This window comes from Zonotrichia albicollis, chromosome 1, assembly GCF_047830755.1.
Source record: "Zonotrichia albicollis isolate bZonAlb1 chromosome 1, bZonAlb1.hap1, whole genome shotgun sequence".
Taxonomy (NCBI): domain Eukaryota; kingdom Metazoa; phylum Chordata; class Aves; order Passeriformes; family Passerellidae; genus Zonotrichia; species Zonotrichia albicollis.
The window spans coordinates 29,821,721-29,839,391 of NC_133819.1; the positions used below are offsets into that span (position 1 = coordinate 29,821,721).

The following is a 17,671-nucleotide window of genomic DNA, read 5'->3' on the forward strand; positions in this document are numbered from 1 at the left end:
AGGCAATTTGTGAACATCATGGGTTTAATTTTTACTGGTGAGAACATTCATCAATGCCAACACACGGGCAGAGACTGGAGGTGTGCAGCAGTGAGGGATGGCTGTAGCAAACATTTTTCTCTGCTCCCAGAAGGGTGCCTGACCTGGCCTGTTGGGACTGGTGTGTGTGTTCTCACCATTGCTTGCAGTGAGCACTGCTGAATTATGCAAGTTCCTACTGACTTATGCTTGCTTTTAAAACAGATGGATGCGTAAAGCTCCAGGGCTCTGCCATCATTTTCTTCACCTCACTGAGTTTAAGTCTAGCATCCTGTTTAATTTTAATCCTGGTTAAATGTCTTTCAGGAAGTACTACAAGAATCTGTAACGCCTGGTGTTATTCCTTGTCACATGAAAAATGCCACTTTCAGAATATTTCCAGAATGTGTCAGAACACTCTACTTACACAGCGAAATGTCAGAGGGCTCATATGCATAGAGACGGTTTGAGTATCTTCCTGTAATATCTGCTCTCACAGTCAGGGAAGGATCTGGGGGAAAAAGGGTGAGAGAATTTGTAGAGGTTAACCTTCAAGCAGAAGGAAATAAACGGAAATAAAGCTTTCTGCACCCCTGCTTGCTTTCTGAATGTTTCTGTGAGACATGTCTGCTTCTGCTGACTAAGAGATTGTTCTAAAAAGGGTCACTGACATTTCAGTTTTAAGTGTTGTGTTTGCAGGTTTATTTGGAACAGGACGAGCTACCCATTCCAGTGACTGTGGCATCAGCCATTGAGGGAGGAATGCTGGACTTGTGAAGCTTGGTGATATTGAGGCAATATTTGATCCACAAAACCAGCTTGAACCTTTGTATTTGTCATGAAATACGTTCCTGTTAATCAGCCTGAGGATTTGAGATGCATGGTGCAGCAGGGGCTGTGTTCTGAGATCAGCTTTGGTGCTTGAAGTACTCACCTATGAACAAAACCCGAGGGACGTACTGGCCATCAGGGGCAAGGTTCTTGTCTGTGGTTTCATACTTAAAGAAAACAGAGAAGGTTCCTCGTCAAGGAGGGCATGTTGCATGAATATTTTTTTCCTTCACCATACTTTGTACTATGAAATACAGCTCAAATAATACATTTTGCAGTCTAAGATTCACTATCTGGGATGCAGTTTTTTAACAGCTGGAATTGCAAATTGGCAAGAGTTTGTTATTATTAAACTTCACATTCCCCCACATTCTGAGTTTATGATAGCTACAAATGAAAAAGACTTACTTATGAAATCTGTTATGCTACAGCAGTGGCCATTTTCCTAGTCAACCCTAGCTATTAAACTCAAGTCAGAGAAGCCATGATTAAAATCAGAACTTTGTCACTTTCACTTAATTAAGTGTAATTGGGAAACTTACCACAAGGTTCAGGAGAATGAATTTTTCAGCCAGTTTCTGTATGTCTTTGTGTTCAGCAAAGACCTTCTTGAGGGCTAAAGTAGAAAACAATGGGAAAGAAAATGAAAAAGATGACCTTGAAATATATTGTCCTCAAAAAAGAAATCCAAACAAACTGATGAAACAAAATGAGAATTTCCACTTTACAAGTGCAGCAAACAAACATTTTCAGTTCATTCCATTGGAACATGATCCATTAATTCTTATTCTGCCTTAAAGAGTAATTACAATAGTGCAAAATGTCCCATCTTCCTTTGGAGAGTACAGCTGGCTCTCAAATTCTCTGCTTAGGTTTGAATTTGAGCATTTGACTCTTCAAACCTCCTGTTATACTATTGTGATTTCTGGCTATAGATCATAAGGTACTTGATAATACAGCATGTAGGGCTTCAGAGTCAAATCTTTGGAAGGATGCAAATCCTTGTACAAAGACCCTTGTGCAGTTACTGGAACTATGGATGGTTGCAAAGATCTTGCCATGTGGATTGACTTGCAGGAATGGAAGGCCCTCAGATAAATTCAAAGACACTGGGAAAAGAGCAGTCCCAGGTACCAGAAATCCTGGAAGAGCTCAGTTTCAGCCTGGATTGATTTAGTACCTAGCTGGATTCAGTCTCAATCACTGATGATATGGTCTGAATATGGTCTTTCTGACAAATTGTTATTTCTTGCTACTGGTCTTGCTGTTGATTTTGGCTGATTGTGCTGTGAACCAAATTCGGATTTGTCAGAGGTCAAACCCTACTGATCTGTACTGATTTCCATATCCATTTGGTATCATGCAATACTGAATTACCATTTTTATTTTATTTCTACAAATTGGAAAACACCTTTGTGGTACAGTAACTTCAAACACTCTTTCCATGCTTATGCAAGATAGTACTTCACTAAGGTTTAAGCAGAATGGAGGCTGATTTTTTTTTTAAGCAGAGTTTTTTCAGAAAATTAAAACATTTTAATTTTTTTTTTCCCCCTCCCGAGTGCAAAAAGATTACCTTGGCTGTGTGGGCAGTCTTCCAAGTGGTGGATGATCATCAGGGGTTTCTGGCTGGAAAAGAAGAGCCCTTGTTAGGAGCAGGGGAGGCACGGGGGGCTCGGGGTGGGCATGGCAGGGTGAGTACCTGTGCTTGGAGCGGAAAAGCGCCTCCTCGTAGGTCTGCGTCCAGATGAGCTGGTCTCCCCAGCCTGCAGGAGGGACAGACACACAGACACACCCTCAGACAGCGCCTCACAAGGGGCTGGGGACCCCGGGTGCAGGTTCTGCACCTCCTGATGTGAAGCCCTCGGAACGATCCCCTGCCAGAGGGCTTCACCTCAGGAGTGAAGGAGGAGTGGGAGCTAGGAAATACTAGAAAAGGTTTTGCAGAACGAGTTGCAAGAAAATTTTTTAGAACAGCACAGTAGACAAAATGTTCACAAGATTGCACTTGTTTAAAAATTTGGTGGAGGTTTTTGCTCAGTTGTGTGTTTTTTACCTCTGGAGAGTGTCTGGGGCAGTTTTGGCTTAGTGGTAGTGTCCTTTGAATCCTTCTTGCCCACATCCTTTGCCAGAGCACAGGAGATGACGATGAGCAGCAAGAGCATGGACACGTAACTCCTCTCCATGGCTGCCCCTGGAACAGGAGAGAGAAGCACGGGTGGCTGTGGTGCCGCAGGTGGGGACAGGCAGGCTGGGTAAAGCCACTAAAGACTCAGGTCACAAATATGAACAAACGGGGTGAGGCTGGGCTGGAAGGAGCAGCTCCAGGCAGGGGCCTCAGGGCACAGGGTGAGGTTTGCTCAGCAAACTCCCAGAAGGGTTGGGCCATGGCCCTTTCAGGATGTGCATGTCTGTGTTAATTTCCCTCTCTTCTTGTTACACATATTGAATATGCTCAGTAAAATAACAGAGTTACAGCAATTTCAAAAGTCCTAATAAGTTCACAGTTCTACCTTGATCTCCTGGTGCTAGAGTAACCCAGCTGAAAGTTAATTTCAGGTGCTGAAAATTTAATTTGTCTCAGCTCTTCCCCCATTTTGCTGTGGGAGCCACCCAAATGAGAAGTGAGAATGTTTAAGCTAGGCTTTACAGTGAACATTAGCATAGATACAGCTTAATGGTGTTGTTGAATCTTCCAATCCTGGTTTTTTTCCCTTAAAAATATCACCTAATCCTTAAACCCAGCAGAACGTATAACAAAAGGAGTTGGGAGGTGTTGATGTTCTGCCCAGTGAAAACTGAAATGGAGCTTGGGGGTGGAAGCAGCACAAAGCAGAGAGCTTTTCCTGAGCCAGGCTGGGACCTGGAGATGAGACAGGTCTAAAGGAAAGCTCCTCATTTCAGCTGAAGGGGAAAATCACTTCAGCAACATGACCCTCTGTTTTCTCATTACATTTCCTCCTAGAAACTAGAACCAATATAATGGGCACAAAAAGTTTAAGATGTTCTAAAATCAATACAGAACATTGAAAAGATTCATTAACCAAAAAAAAAAAAAAAAAAAGAAAAAAGGAAAACCAAGCCTACATAACATCTCCCACCCCAACAGGCTGATTGTTTTTAAAGTTCAGACAATGAAAACTAAACTGCAGGAAAACAGAAGTGTTTTTCCAGGTAGGAACTGCAGGAGGAGACATTAGCTGCATTTCCATGAGTGACACAATGCTCTTTGCTACTGGGATATCCAATAGAGCTCAAACATCCAAAGAGTCCCTTTTTCATGGGTATGAAATACAACTTTTGCAGCAGACTGTATTTCTGCCCCAAGAGAAGCCTCCTTGGCAGAGAGGAGAATTGCATGAAGTTCAGTTAAACTCTGGATTGTCAGGGTTGCCTCAAGAATTGTTTTGGCTAGAGCTGTATGGCGGAAGCAATGCTCCTTTAAAAAGAAAAAATGATAAAATAAAAAAGTAAGGGACAACCAGGAAACTGAAGATCAGGCACACTAGGCTGTTGTGGAGGCAGCATGCAGAAAGCAAAGACAGAGGAACATTAGACTTGCTCCTTAAAAACTTTGCCTCTGGAAGACTATGTGCACTTTTGAAAAGCTTTCCAAAAGAACCCCTCTTCTCCTGTATTTTTTTTTTTAACCTGCAAAGCCAATCTTTCCCTAGAGATTTCCCTTCCCAACAAGCTGTGCTGGACTGTGCCTGCTTTGCTGCAGCCTTTCCTTTAGGCTGCTCAGGTTCCCCATCCCAGCTGGCTGGGGCTCCCAGCTCCCCGGGCGCTGCTGGGGCAGGGACGGAGCAGTGCCTTACCTTGTTTGCTCCGCCAGGCTCCTGCCAGGATGTGAAGGTGTTCCTGGTTCCAGTGTGAATGCTGCTGTTCCTACTGCCTATTTATGCACCTTCACACCCCAACTCCACCCACAAGCTTTGAATTTGAATACCACTTTCAAAGAGCTAAACTTTCTAGTTTTTTCCCCACCAAAACTTTCAGAATTAATTTTGTAATGAAGTAACATTACTGTCTGCTGTCAGATACTGTGCCTAAAGCTCAGAGACATTTCTGTAGACTTTTGGGGTATTTCTTGAAAGGTGATTTAAAAAAATTGGCAAAGATCCAAGTACAGGTAAGCTTAAGTCAAGACTCCTGATTTGCCTGAAGAGTGATTTGTCTTTTTTTGATTGGTTGGAAAGTCTGTATGGGTTCCTGTTCTTTTAGTCCTTAGAAAAAGTTAAATTGATGACTCAGAACTGTGAATGTTAATTAGATAAATAACTGTGCACATTATACAGATATGTGTGCACACATGCACATGTAACAGCACATAGAATTGTAATCAAACCTAAAAAAAAAATTTTAAAGGTGTCCACAAAATGTATTTGGTAGCTATACTAAAAGACTGTGTTCATGAGCAGAGATCCAAGCCCATATTTAATTTAAATTCCACAATTAATTAGTTGTGTAGACATTTTTTTAACTATAACATGAACCCTAATCATCTTAGGTTTCAGGTGCACCTATAATACAGTGCAATGCTCAGGAAAATGAGATGTGGATGCTTATTCCCACTGCTGCACTGACTGCACACAGTCCTTCCACAGAGGTCAGTGCAAGTCTGTCCTCAGCAATAAATGCTGAAACCATGGTATGTTCTCCTTGCTGCATGCCTCATGTATTTCAGTGAGATTTAAATCGTGTCTTTATGGGCAGTGAATGCTTAACATTTCTTAGCTGGGTAGATGAAATCCATCAGATATGGATTTTCCTGTTTGAAATTCACCGTGCTGCCTGATGGCTGCTAAAAGCACCCATTTGTTACAAATATACTTGAGAGAATTAAGAGCTTTGGATCTTAGTGTGGATTTGGTTTGTTTTTTGTTTTGTTTTTTTTTTTTTAATGAATAGTAATTAGGAAAACAAAGTGCAGAAGTAAGATGGTGAACTCAAGCAAAACAATTTATTGAGATCTACCATGCTTTGCTTAGCTGCTTGATGTATTAAGAGGCTGAAACCAAAGCTCCCAGGCATATCAATCAATTTTAATAACTGCCCTTTTCTATGTTTCATGAAATAAGTATGTTTTCCTGAGAGAATTTGCATTTGAATTTCTTCTTCTCCTCCAGGACTTGTCCCTGAAGATTTACAGAACGTAATTTGTTTGCTCCTATCTTGTCTATCCAAGCTACATCCACTCAGTCTTTTTCCAAAACATACACCAAAAGAAGACTCCAAGGTCCTTATTTGGACCACTCACTTTGGACAACTTAGAGGTTACATTCTTAATCCAATTTAGTCCAGATGCAGAAGTTAACCTTGGGTACCCATTTTGGTCTCAGCTTAGACAATTCAGAATTGTAATTTAACACACTCTTGCTGACTGTATGCTCAGGTCATGTGTGCATTTGGTAGTTTTAAAGCCCATAAAAGAAGTTGTAATTGCTCTCTGGTGCTGTGAAGAGATAAGCAGGTGGGTTCTCACTCACACACCTTACAAATAAAATTGTGTGTTGTCTAAAAATGCATCCCCAAAGCTAAGCCCCTGCCTGCTCCTGGCACCTTAGATGTATCTCCATTTCACTTGCACCTCTGCTTTCTCCTGTTTTCAGGGGATGGATTTATCTTAGCTGTTTCCACGTAGCCTTGTTCTACTCTGATAGAACAGTTTCCTGTGAGAGTCTCAGTAACTCAAATTCAGCCACTCACAGGGGCTTCCCTGCCACCTCAACCCAGCGACTCGATGCAGACAGTTACCCTTGTCTCCAGACCAGCTTTGTGCCTTGTCATTGAAGAGAGGGGAGCTCAGTCCTTCCCACAGCTCCCTGCCTGGGCCCTTGGACTGAGCAGTACCCAGCTGCCAAGCTTTCTTCTGGCCTTTTATAATGGGCTGCTTTCTCTGCCTCAGTGACCAAACCCTGCAGGACCTGCCCCCGAGAGCTTCAAATCAAATAGGGCTGCTCCAGAACGTTTTTCCTCTTTTCCTATAAAGATCTGGTCGACCCTGTTACTGTTAATATTTAACAGCTTTACAAAGCTAGTCATCAGATTTTTAATATATTTTTGGTTGCCCTGTTCTGAGATGCCTTTGTTCATTATGTTATACAGAAATTTGCACAGATTCAGGTGACTGATGTTACATCTGTTCTGAAAACATTCTCTGATGTTTTTGCTTAGTTTTTGCTTGTATTTTGTAATACCTAAGTTTTAGAATTCAGGCATTTCTCCTAATTTCATAATAAACATGTTTCCAAGTCTTAGAATAAATAGAATAAATATCAGAAATTTACATGGGAGGAATGAGAAGTAATGAAGGAGATGTGTACTCAGTCCCAGTCTAGCAATGCTCTGAGAAAAAGCCAAAGACAGACAGATCTGGAAATCATCAATCTTCCAATGTCCTTAAAGTTGAAGTGTGTAAGATACAGTAGTTGAAAGCAAACAACATTTATTTGAGAACTGGTCAAATTTCTGTTGTCAGTGCTTTAACCACATACAGGTTTGTTATCACCTGAAAGCTCTTTGGATGAAATTTGACTAAAATTTTCAAGAAAGCCTTATAGCCCAAAATTTAGGAGCTGAGACACCCTCTTACACCTTTGACAGGTGCAGGTTCCATTTTGTTTCCTTCCTGCCCTCAAATAGTTCAAACCCTTTTCATGGCTACTGTAGGTAGGTGCTGTCTGGGTTGGGATATGCCCTGATGATCGATGTCCCTGGTCATGCATGCCAAGAATGTTTATTTGGGTAATAGGCATTTATGCTGGAGCAGGCACTGGTTCCCAGGCCTGCTCTGTTAGGTAAGAAAGTGATTTTTCTCACATTGGCTCAGGAAATATTTGCTAACACTTGCAAATGCATTACTAAAGGAGAGCTGATGTCTTAGAAATGGTCCAGACATTCTCTTGAGACCTGGAAGGCCACGGTTCAACCATCTCCTGTCTACTTTATTTTCATTACAAAGCCACGTTTCAATCTATGCCTGGAAAGACAAAAGTTCAGCAGATTTCTATTGCTAAACATTTAAATCTGGTAACTGGAGCTCAGATAAATTTTTGCTACGAATCTGATGATTTGTCCTGACGAATGATGGTTTTCCAAAATACATCAGCCCAACATTTTCCTCTTTTTAGTTGAATAAATTTGTGTTATCTACAGTTTATTGGTAATAGTTTTCAAATTGGCTAGCAGAAGAGATGCTAAGGATTTAAAATAAGATAATCTTTAATTACTGCTTGCAAAACAAAAGAACAATCTGTGAGGATTTTGATCTCTCTGGAGGCATTTCTTTCCAATTGCGTGTGGATGTTTATAATACAAATCACCAGCACTTGATACAAGCTGTCATGAAAAACATGGAGCATCCCTTACAAGGTTTTAGATGAAGATGTGGGTTTGTCATGTAGCCAGTTCTTATCCCATACTTTGTTTTGAGCCTTGATGGGATGAGATGTCTGGAAGGCATTGCTGAATGACACATTTTAAAATCACTAAGTCATTTGAAGACCCATATTAAATATTCTTGCTCTTGTATTGTTTAATGCCCTTTTCACAACAATAAGGAAACTGTCATGGTCTATTACACCAAGGAGTTTTCAGCATATGTGGAACTTAATTACTCAGTTGTGTTTGATAAGAGAAAGCCTGATCCTGGTAGGATTTAGATTTAACTTTGAAATGTTTTTTTCCATCCCACAGGGGAGCAGTGAATGAGTGAAGAGGAATTCTGTGATGAGGGGGATTGGAAAGCTGGGGTTGTACCACAGCCTTAGAAGAAGACTTTTTATCTGGTCATCTTAACTGGGCAAGTCAGTTATGATCAGCAATGCCTCATGTCTGAAATTCTTATAGTGAAGTAAAGTGCATTTTAATAAATTAAAATAACTAGCTCTGTCTAAAACCAGGAAATTTGCTGTACTGCAAAATTAAAGCCTATGACTCCTTTCCTGTCTGAGTAACTGATACGCAATTTTCAGTACAACTAGAAATCTGTGAGCCAGCAGTTTCCTATTTTGTTATACTGTAATTGAGAAAGGTGGGGGAAAATTATGTTTTGAACAGCTTATTTTTGTACTTAGCATCAGATGGGCATTTTTTCACAAGCCCCTTTCTATTAATTAAACCTCCTTCTGTTTCTGGCCTGCCTCGGTCCTTGGATGCTAAACTCTATTACACACAAGTGACTGAGCCAAAATACTCATAATTCAGCCAGTCTCCCAGAGCTGCCACCTTGCTGTGCTCTCCCTGTAGGCCTCCTTTGTATTCATTGTTCTTATTTTGAATTTATGTCTGTATATCTGTAACCCAGATCCTCTTAGTTTTCCTAATGCTTTGCCTCAAAGATCAGAAACCTTTGGCTTCTAGTGAGTATCAGTGATGTGATGTCCCAGATCTGACTCCAGAATTCATGGTCCTTAAGTAATAATGAATGGGTCTCTCTTTATTCTCTTTATTCTTGCTAACTTACCTGAAAGTTTGCAAAGATAAAGATGAAAGATTCTTTATATTTTTTTTCAATGAGCAGTAAATACATCTCAGTGAAATTCCAGCTGAAACCACTGACACAGCTCCTTTCTTAGCCCCACTGTTGCTTATGTGCTAATGTCTTTTTTTTAACATTGCTTTTGCTTTGGGGCCAATATCCCAATCAGCATGAGCTCTGCAATGGAGTGTATGCATTTGTTCTGCCGAGTTTCTCTCTTTCCTGGTAGTGTTGGTCTTTATCTCCAAGCTGTGCAGACCCTCATGGTGTTGACACTCTCAGCCTGCATGACGTGCTCCATAGAACCCTCCATCTTCTCCCAAGTTCTTGACATTGCCTTGGCTTGTGTATTCATCACAGAATGTGCAGGTTTAGTCAGCCACACGGACTGCACAGTTTTAGAGGATTCCAGAGCCGAGTCCTTTCTGTGGCAGCTCTCACAGCTGCCATGTCTCAGATGTTCCACCACATCCTCACTGTGTCCATGCCATGGTACCATTTTTCTCTCTGCTTCAGTTTGAACTGGGTGGGAATCTTTGCTTGGGCAGTTCTAGTTGCCTTGTCAAGGTTAAATCTGGGATTCAGCCGTCTCATTTCTGAGCTGGATTTTCCAGGTCCTGAATATTATATTTTTTTCTGTATCTCAGCTACAAAGTTGTAAAACTAACTCTCCAAATGTAGAGCAGGTGTAAAAGATTGTTTTTTCATCTTTGTGAGGAGAATAGTTTACCACAAGTTACCCAGAGAAGTGCTGGGATAGCTCTTCTGTCAGGTTTCAAAGAGTTGTTCAACGAACACCTTGTTTGATTATTATTGCCATTATTCAGTGCTCATGCATAGGGACAGGGTTGGAAAAAATACTTTTATCCTGCCTTACCTTCAGCTGTTTGTAAGATGAACTTTGAAATAACACAGCACCCAGTTCCAGTTGCTCCAGTTGCTGTGAGGTGCTTCCTAATGCAGAATGTCGAACATGCTTCTGAAAGCTTCTCACTACAATCCTTGCCTTCAAATATTGACATAATTTAATTCCTGTTGTTGCACAGTATTCTAATGACATGTTGCAGACCACTGTGTTACCAGCAGGACAAAGAAAGTGAGGGCACATCCACTGTGCTGGGCCCAGTTCTGAGCTCCCCAGTGAAGGAGATATGCTCATACTGGAACAAGTGCACCAAAAGGGTTCAAAGGTGGTGAAAAGATGGAATGTCTGTCATTCAAGGAGGGGCTGAGAGAGCTAGGGGTGTTCAGCTGCAGAAGAGATGGCTCAGGGGGATCTCATACCTGATTGTGTCAATACCTGATTGTGGAGACCTCCTTGTTCAGAAAAAGGCCACAGAGAGGATCAGAAGGCTGGACCATGTCTTCAAGAGACTGATTTGGGCTTTTAGCCTGGAGAAAGCTTTGGGGAGACCTTACAGCATCTGCCAGTACCTAAAGGAGGAGCTACAAAAAAGCTGGAGAGAGACTCCTTTCAAGAGCGTGTGGGAATAGGACAAGGGGTGATGGCCTTAAACTGAATGAGAGTAGATTAGATTCAGATTAGATATTAGAAAGATTCAGATTAGATTCAGATTAGATATTAGAAAGAAAGCTTTTAAAGGCTGGTAAAGCTATGGGACATGTTTTCCAGAGAAGCTGTAGATGCCTCATCCCTGGAAGTGTACAAGGCCAGGCTAGGGCTTTAAGCAGCCTGGGGTCCCTGCCCACATCAGGAGGGTTGGAACTAGAAAGTCTTTAAGGTCCCTTCCAACCCAGACCATTTCATGATTCTTTGACTCTAAGTAAAGACAGGAAAGCCAGACTCTTCTGTAACATCAAGCGACAGGATGAGAGTAAATTGAAATTCAGGAAATTGCATGCAAATATAAAGTAGAATTTGTTTCCTTTTGTAATGTGAGGATGATTGAAGACTGGAACAAGCTGTCCAGAAAAGTGGTGGAATCCCCATCCTTGGACATATTCAAAACTCAACTGGGTGTAGCCCTGAGCAACCTGCTGTAGGTGACCCTGCTTTGAGCAGGGGCCTTGGACAAGACAGTCTCCAGAGGTGCCTGCCAAATTCAACAATTCTGTTATCTGGTGAATCTACATATGTAGTATGTATAAAAGAAAGGTTAAACAGTACAAAGGTGATCTTATAACTGCACCCACACATATCCTATTCTCAGCTACACTTGGTCTATTGCTCAGTATAAGCTAAATTAATGGAAAAATGCCATCCTATGTTCACAGGTTGGAATATTATTGCTGGAACAGTAATGAATGGTTATTAACTTTTACCCATGAGGTGCTCATGTTTCACCATGGTGTGGGTCATACACTGTACAAACACAGTTGTAATGTCTCCATCAGGATTGCTAGCTGGCTGTTCAAGTGGCAGTTGGAGTGACTTTAGGCAACGTGTACTTAAATTTCTGTTTAAACGTCATGGCCTGGAAATGGTGAGCGCACCCCCACAGGTGGTGACACTAAACAAGCAGTATCAGCCACAGGGAGTTGATAGAGGATGGGTGTTCCCATTCTCCTGCTGGCACAGCTCCAGCTGATGGCTTGATGATAACATGGCTCTATCTAGGCAATTAGCTCTATCCTTTCAAATGCAAAATGCTCATTTAAAATTGCTCTTTTAATTTTTTTTTCTGGAAGTAGCATAGGTAATCCTATCCTAAATCTTGTGAAATGCTTAGTGGTCAAAAGGCTGATGTGTGTTTCAGCAATGCTTGGCACAGAGGTGCAGGAGCTGGGACAGAGCAGCCTTCTCTTATTTGCTCTCCCTCTCCACGAGGTCATTGCAGCAGCTGACAATGACTGAAATAGACGCAAGCTTAAGCAGTGTGGTCTTTCTGCATCCAGCTGTTCTCTGTATCTAGCTGTATCACTTGGAGGTTCCCTGGGAGGCAGGGAATTCCCACATAATCAAGTCAAAGGTAGTCTAATCTTTGTGTGCCAAAAAAATTGTGTGGAAAAAGATGGAGATGTGAGTGTGATCTGAAAGCAGATCACTTAAAAGTAGACCACTACATGAGGAGCCATACATAAGTAAAAATGCACATAACTAGAGTTCCTGTGTCAACTATCTGTTAGGAGCCATTTCTGCTTTTAACGTGTCTGAATGAGAAGAAAAATGAAGGTGTAATTTCTAGTTTTGTGTTGAGAGACTTGTAGCAATCCTGCTAGGATTTCAGAGCTGGATGCATTGACCCATTACAAACAGCAGCAGGCTGGGATTTCAGTTCCTGCCCTCCTACTCTGTATCGTGCAGCCGCTGGAGCTGCAGAGCAAACAGGCAGCTGGTGGAGAGCTGCCTGCAGCCAGCAGCCTCCCACATGCTGTAGGTGTTGCTGGGCAGAAGTAACCAGAGACCAGCTGGTAGCACCCACCTCCTTTCTGGAATGAGTGGAGAGAATATAAATCAGCAGCACAGGAAGAATGGAGGAAATGCCTGTCTTTGCTTGGCTGTTGTGGAGCTCTGCTGTTTGCTGCTTTGGTAGGTTGGTTAGCAGGGCAGAATTCAAGTTGCTGGTTCAGGACACAGTGTTGATCCCTCCAGTGATCCTAAGTTTTAAATGTCAAATATCAAAAAGTTAAAAAGCAAACTGAAGGTAGTGGGTAGCAGTCATGTAGATTATGTCAGTTATTTGGAGAGAAGCAATTATTCAATGCTATATTCATGTGGCTGCAACATGCCAAAAGACCACAGGCATGGGAGTCACTAATTATTGCTGTTATTTTCATTACAGGTTTGTATAGTAGGCACTGCCTTCACCTGGTTCATATGAGGATTGAATAATAAACTGTAGACAGCATATAAGCTCTGTCATCTGTTCTAGCTCTCTGTACTTTCTAACTAAAGATCCTAAAAAGCTAAAAATTATTTGCAGTTTTGGATGAGCTTCATGTGGACACTTGGATATTGCAAATGTCGCACTGTGTGTGTGCAGAGCTGTTGTCTATGGTTAGGAGCTGAGACCTTTGGCATGATCTCCTATCAAATCTTTCTTTTTTCCTCCTGTTTTAGAAGAAAAAGAATCTATCAGATGGTGGGTTCAGCTAAGGATGCCTTCATAGCTTTGAGAGGTGTTCCTTATACTTCTATTTCTTCTTTCTGTTGACCAGTAGGATTGTCACACCTGTATTTCCTTGCCAGCTTCCTGGTTGATGTGTGCATGAGATCAGCACCTAGCTTGCTTGACTGTGTTTCTCCTGTGGCTGTTACACAGAGCCAGTCCTACGTTTTGGTCTTAACTGTCCTGGCTCAGCCCAAAAAATAAATAACATTCTTATAGCTGTTAAGTAAGAGTAGAGTCATCATAAAAGTCTAATAAGTACTGTAAGAAGTAGCAAGCTGCATCTTGAACTTTGAGACCATCCTTTTGGTGATTGACACTGCTATGTCAATGAAACTTAAGCATGAATGCACCACAATAATAAGAATTTTCCAACTGTCTCCTTGACTCAGTCAGATTGGTTGTGAAATAAAACCACCCCATTTTCTTCTGTTAAATACAGAAAATGTAGGAATTTAAAGCTCCTGATACAAGTAGCTCTACCTTTTAACTATTTCAGTTGCAGGCTGTAAGAGTTCCTGGGAGATGCCATTGTGAGGCACTCCAGCAAAGTTAGTAGGGCCATTTGTTGTTGAATGTGCATTTGTCTAGAAGAGCTTAGGTCTACATTACTCACAGGCTTTTTAGTTCCTTTGGATTTGGGAAATGAGAAAAAAAGTATAATTTAACAAATCTTTTTCAGATAACTAACACATACCTTGAAGACTAAAGATGCTTAAAGGGGCACATGGCGTGAGTTTTGGGGGAGGTCCTCTTCGAGGACAGGAACTGAATTTTGATGATCATTGTGGGTCCCTTCAAACTCACATATTCTATATTTCTATGGTCAGATTAAAAGAATGAAGGTGTTAATTTAAAAGGAGTGTTAAATTCACAAAGGTCTGAAAAAATGAAACTGGTGCTTTGTGTTTACAGGTTATTTAAATTGAAAAGCAAAATTGTTCCAGGAGTGTTATTTTTACTGCACAGTCACAAGGTTTTCTTCCTGTCACTAATGTTGCTCATGCAAAGAAAGTTACTCCTTTTGCTCTGCAGCACGTGATTCTATTAGCAAGGTGAATCTATTAGCAAGGACCCCTTCAGGAAAGTCTCAAGAGTTTAGCCTTCAAGAGAATGCACCATGTTGCCATGATTCTTTCCTGTGGCCTGTTTGTTGAGCAAACAAACCTTTTGTAAGTTTATACAGTGGTCTGGTTCACACTCAGCAGAGAGACTTCAGCTTCCAAATTCTCTTTTGTAAGTTTATACAGTGGTCTGGTTCACACTCAGCAGAGAGACTTCAGCTTCCAAATTCTATGTGCATCTATCTTACTGCTATTTCTAAAAATTTTTAAGTAAAGCTTGGCCATTGTAATTTAAGTAAATTCTTGGCCGCTTGTCAAAAGGTCATTGTTTAGTTTTTGTACAGTAAGGTGAAGTTAAGTCAGCCCTTAAGTGAATCTCAAACTGAGCACCCTTTGCTTTTTCTGACTGCATCAGCTGGTATGATAAATTCAGCTTGCCTTGCAAACTGCTTTATGTAGAAACCTTGCTAGATAAAATGCTTTGGTTCAAGTGGAAGATACAGTGTGTTGGAGTTAGATTCTGTAAAGCCTTCTGACCAGTTCCAGAACAGGGCTGCTCTCCAGTTTGCTGGGTTTGAGTGAAATCTGCCTTGTGTGTGAGTCTCGCCCAGGATGACTTGCAGAGCTGGCGAGCAGGATTCTCTAATAGCAGTAGCCCTGGGTGTTGGTTCTCTGCTCTGTGGCACCAGAGCAATTGGGAGTGGCTTTGTTTAATTAATAATCAAAATATCCTACTTGCTACCTTTAGTTTGACTAGGGAAGTGGAGAGGAGGAGAGAGAGAGAGAGCAAACTTACCTGTGGAGTATAACAGTAATGAGGTTTAACATTACAACAGATAAATGACAAAGCTTATTCTATCCATGAAGGAAGATACCTTTTTACTTTCTCCTTGTGTGTTCTATGCAAGTGATATTGCATTCTGAGTGTGTTGGAGACAGCACTCTCATGCAGGACTGCAGCTCTCAGTCAGCAAAGCTGAGAGGGATGAAGGTTAACGCCGGTTTACTCTGCTGGTTGAACAGCAGCTTGCAGCTAACTTGTACCAAAAATACTGCTGCAATTCTTCTAACAGGAAATGAATTGGATATAAAACTAAATGCAAACAAAAGTTCCACCCTACGGTTTTAGGGGTTTTGTTATATTATTCCATGTTTTAAAGATTGTGTTATTCACCAGTTTGTGCTATGTGACGAATTTATCAAAGATATTAATGAAAGACCCACCACCATCTCTTTGCCCATTTGCTACAGGTGCCAGGGTTGATATTTTGGAAAATAAACACATATTTGGAGGCTAGAGTAACACTTGTTCTTTGTTTTGGTAGAGCTATCCCTGCCCTTGGGCCTATTCATAGGTTCTGCACCATGCAACTTCAAAATAACAGTGGAGTCAGATTCAGACCACTCTTTTTTCATTCATTCATTTTAAATCTTCTTTTCTCAGGCTTCTGCAGAGGGATGAAAACTATGATTTAGGCAAGTTTCTTGGAAGGGTTGATTTGGGATCCAGAGTGTTATTTGTTGTCAACCAAATATTTTAAACAAAAAAGTAATTAAAAAAAAAGCACTTGATCAAAGACTTGCATTTTTGTTTTGACAAATTGTCATTTGCAAAAAAAGAAAGAAGAAAAAAAAAGAAAAATCTGATTGGATATGAAAAGAAAGATTTTTTTGCAAAATTTCTCATTGAAGTAAAAATTTATTTAGAAAAAGTAATTATTTTGGCTTCACTTCCCAAAATGAGACTGTCACAGAGAATTGCCTGTGCTGTTTCTACTTGTGAAGATCCACAGTGTGAATAATTCTCTAAGTGAAAGCATGAGTCAGTTATAAAGTCTCTGTTTTAGAAAGGACTTAACCAGTTGAACAGTCTGGTGGGAGATTGGTCAGATGAAATAATTTTAATCATAATTAGATGGTGGGGTAAAATTTAGTATAACACATGAAATTTGTAATTTTCCATAGAGTCTCCCTGGTAGAAAATCAGATAGCAGAATTTTGCCTTATAGAGTAAAATGGAGAATTTAAGTCCTCCTTGAAGCATAGGCAGGATTTAAAAATTGTTAGAGTAAGAGATTCAAGTTTTTGAAATTGCTATTCATTCAACCTGCAACTTCAGGGCAAAATGCCACTGAAATCTGAACACTATTGGACTCAACACTTGAATCTATAACCCGGATTTGCATTTTGTGCCTACCATTACTAAATTGACTTGTGACTTTCTACTAAGTACCCTGATGTTCTTTTTGATTAGAAACACTTTGTTAAACATGGTTTAGGAGCTTAGCACTGCACAATGACAACAGCTTTTACCATTCTGAATGAGTTTGTTTTGGATATGAACTTGGGTCATTCCAGAGCTCCTCTGGGGTATCTTAATATGACATCTACACTTTGAGTCCAGTTTTTCACTGGGGCTCTACCATTTATACCTCCAAATATGAAATCAAATAACCAACTTTAAAGCCCTAAAATTATTCACCTAGATCAATGCAGCTATGGAACTGTGTCAGTGAAACTGTGTTGGCAAACTGTTACTATTATAATAAAAAGAGAAATTGTATAAATGGAGAGGTGAGAGCACAGGGTGCTTGTGAGGTTGATGGAGTCCCCTGTGCCAGAGCTACTGGAGCAGAGTGGTGTTGTAAGCACACACAGCAGTGGAGGAATTGGCAGGTCACAGCATAGCCACACAAATGTATGGAAAAGCTTTTCCTTCTGAGTGGTAAATCTTCGCTTATCTGATATTATATTGTGCAAAAGTTGGCCCAAGCTCCGCTGGGGTTATTTGGGGCAGAGAAGTGATCATACTGTCATTTTGACAGATGAAGTGCACTGGGCTCTCCATTATGGGTAATCAGTTAACTGCTTAGCTGAGTGCCTTCATTCCTAAACTCCTTTTCAGTCACTGAAGAACTTCCCCTGCATTCTTGGGTGAGCTTGGCTATGGTGCTGGGTAGCCTTTCCTTTGCCCGCTCTGTTTGAAGAGTTTCACTTCTGCCAGACATGGTTTTAGGGTTAAGCTGTCTGAGGTACAGCTTGTGTGTCATGTCTAAGTGCTCAGTCGTGTCCTGGTTCCTGTCCAGCTCCTGGGGACTGGCTTTGAACAGAAGCACCAGCTTAGAGTGAGATCTCAGCCCTCTCCCTGAATGATCTGGGAGCATGAGGATGTATGTGTTGTGATTATAAGTCCAGGTTTGAAAACA

General features: G+C 41.0%; 1 protein-coding gene across 1 annotated transcript; it reads right to left on the bottom strand.

The window, feature by feature from the left end:
• Window positions 1-411: 411 nt before the first annotated feature.
• On the bottom strand, window positions 412-4,706 carry AGR2 (anterior gradient 2, protein disulphide isomerase family member). The gene is made up of 7 exons (XM_074536910.1): window positions 4,668-4,706; window positions 2,906-3,043; window positions 2,552-2,615; window positions 2,426-2,478; window positions 1,392-1,465; window positions 953-1,016; window positions 412-529 (listed from the first exon to the last, which is right to left on the bottom strand). Exons 2-7 carry the CDS (start codon window positions 3,033-3,035, stop codon window positions 438-440), a joined length of 477 nt encoding a protein of 158 aa, XP_074393011.1. The 5' UTR covers window positions 3,036-3,043; window positions 4,668-4,706; the 3' UTR covers window positions 412-437.
• Between the last annotated feature and the right edge of the window lie 12,965 nt (window positions 4,707-17,671).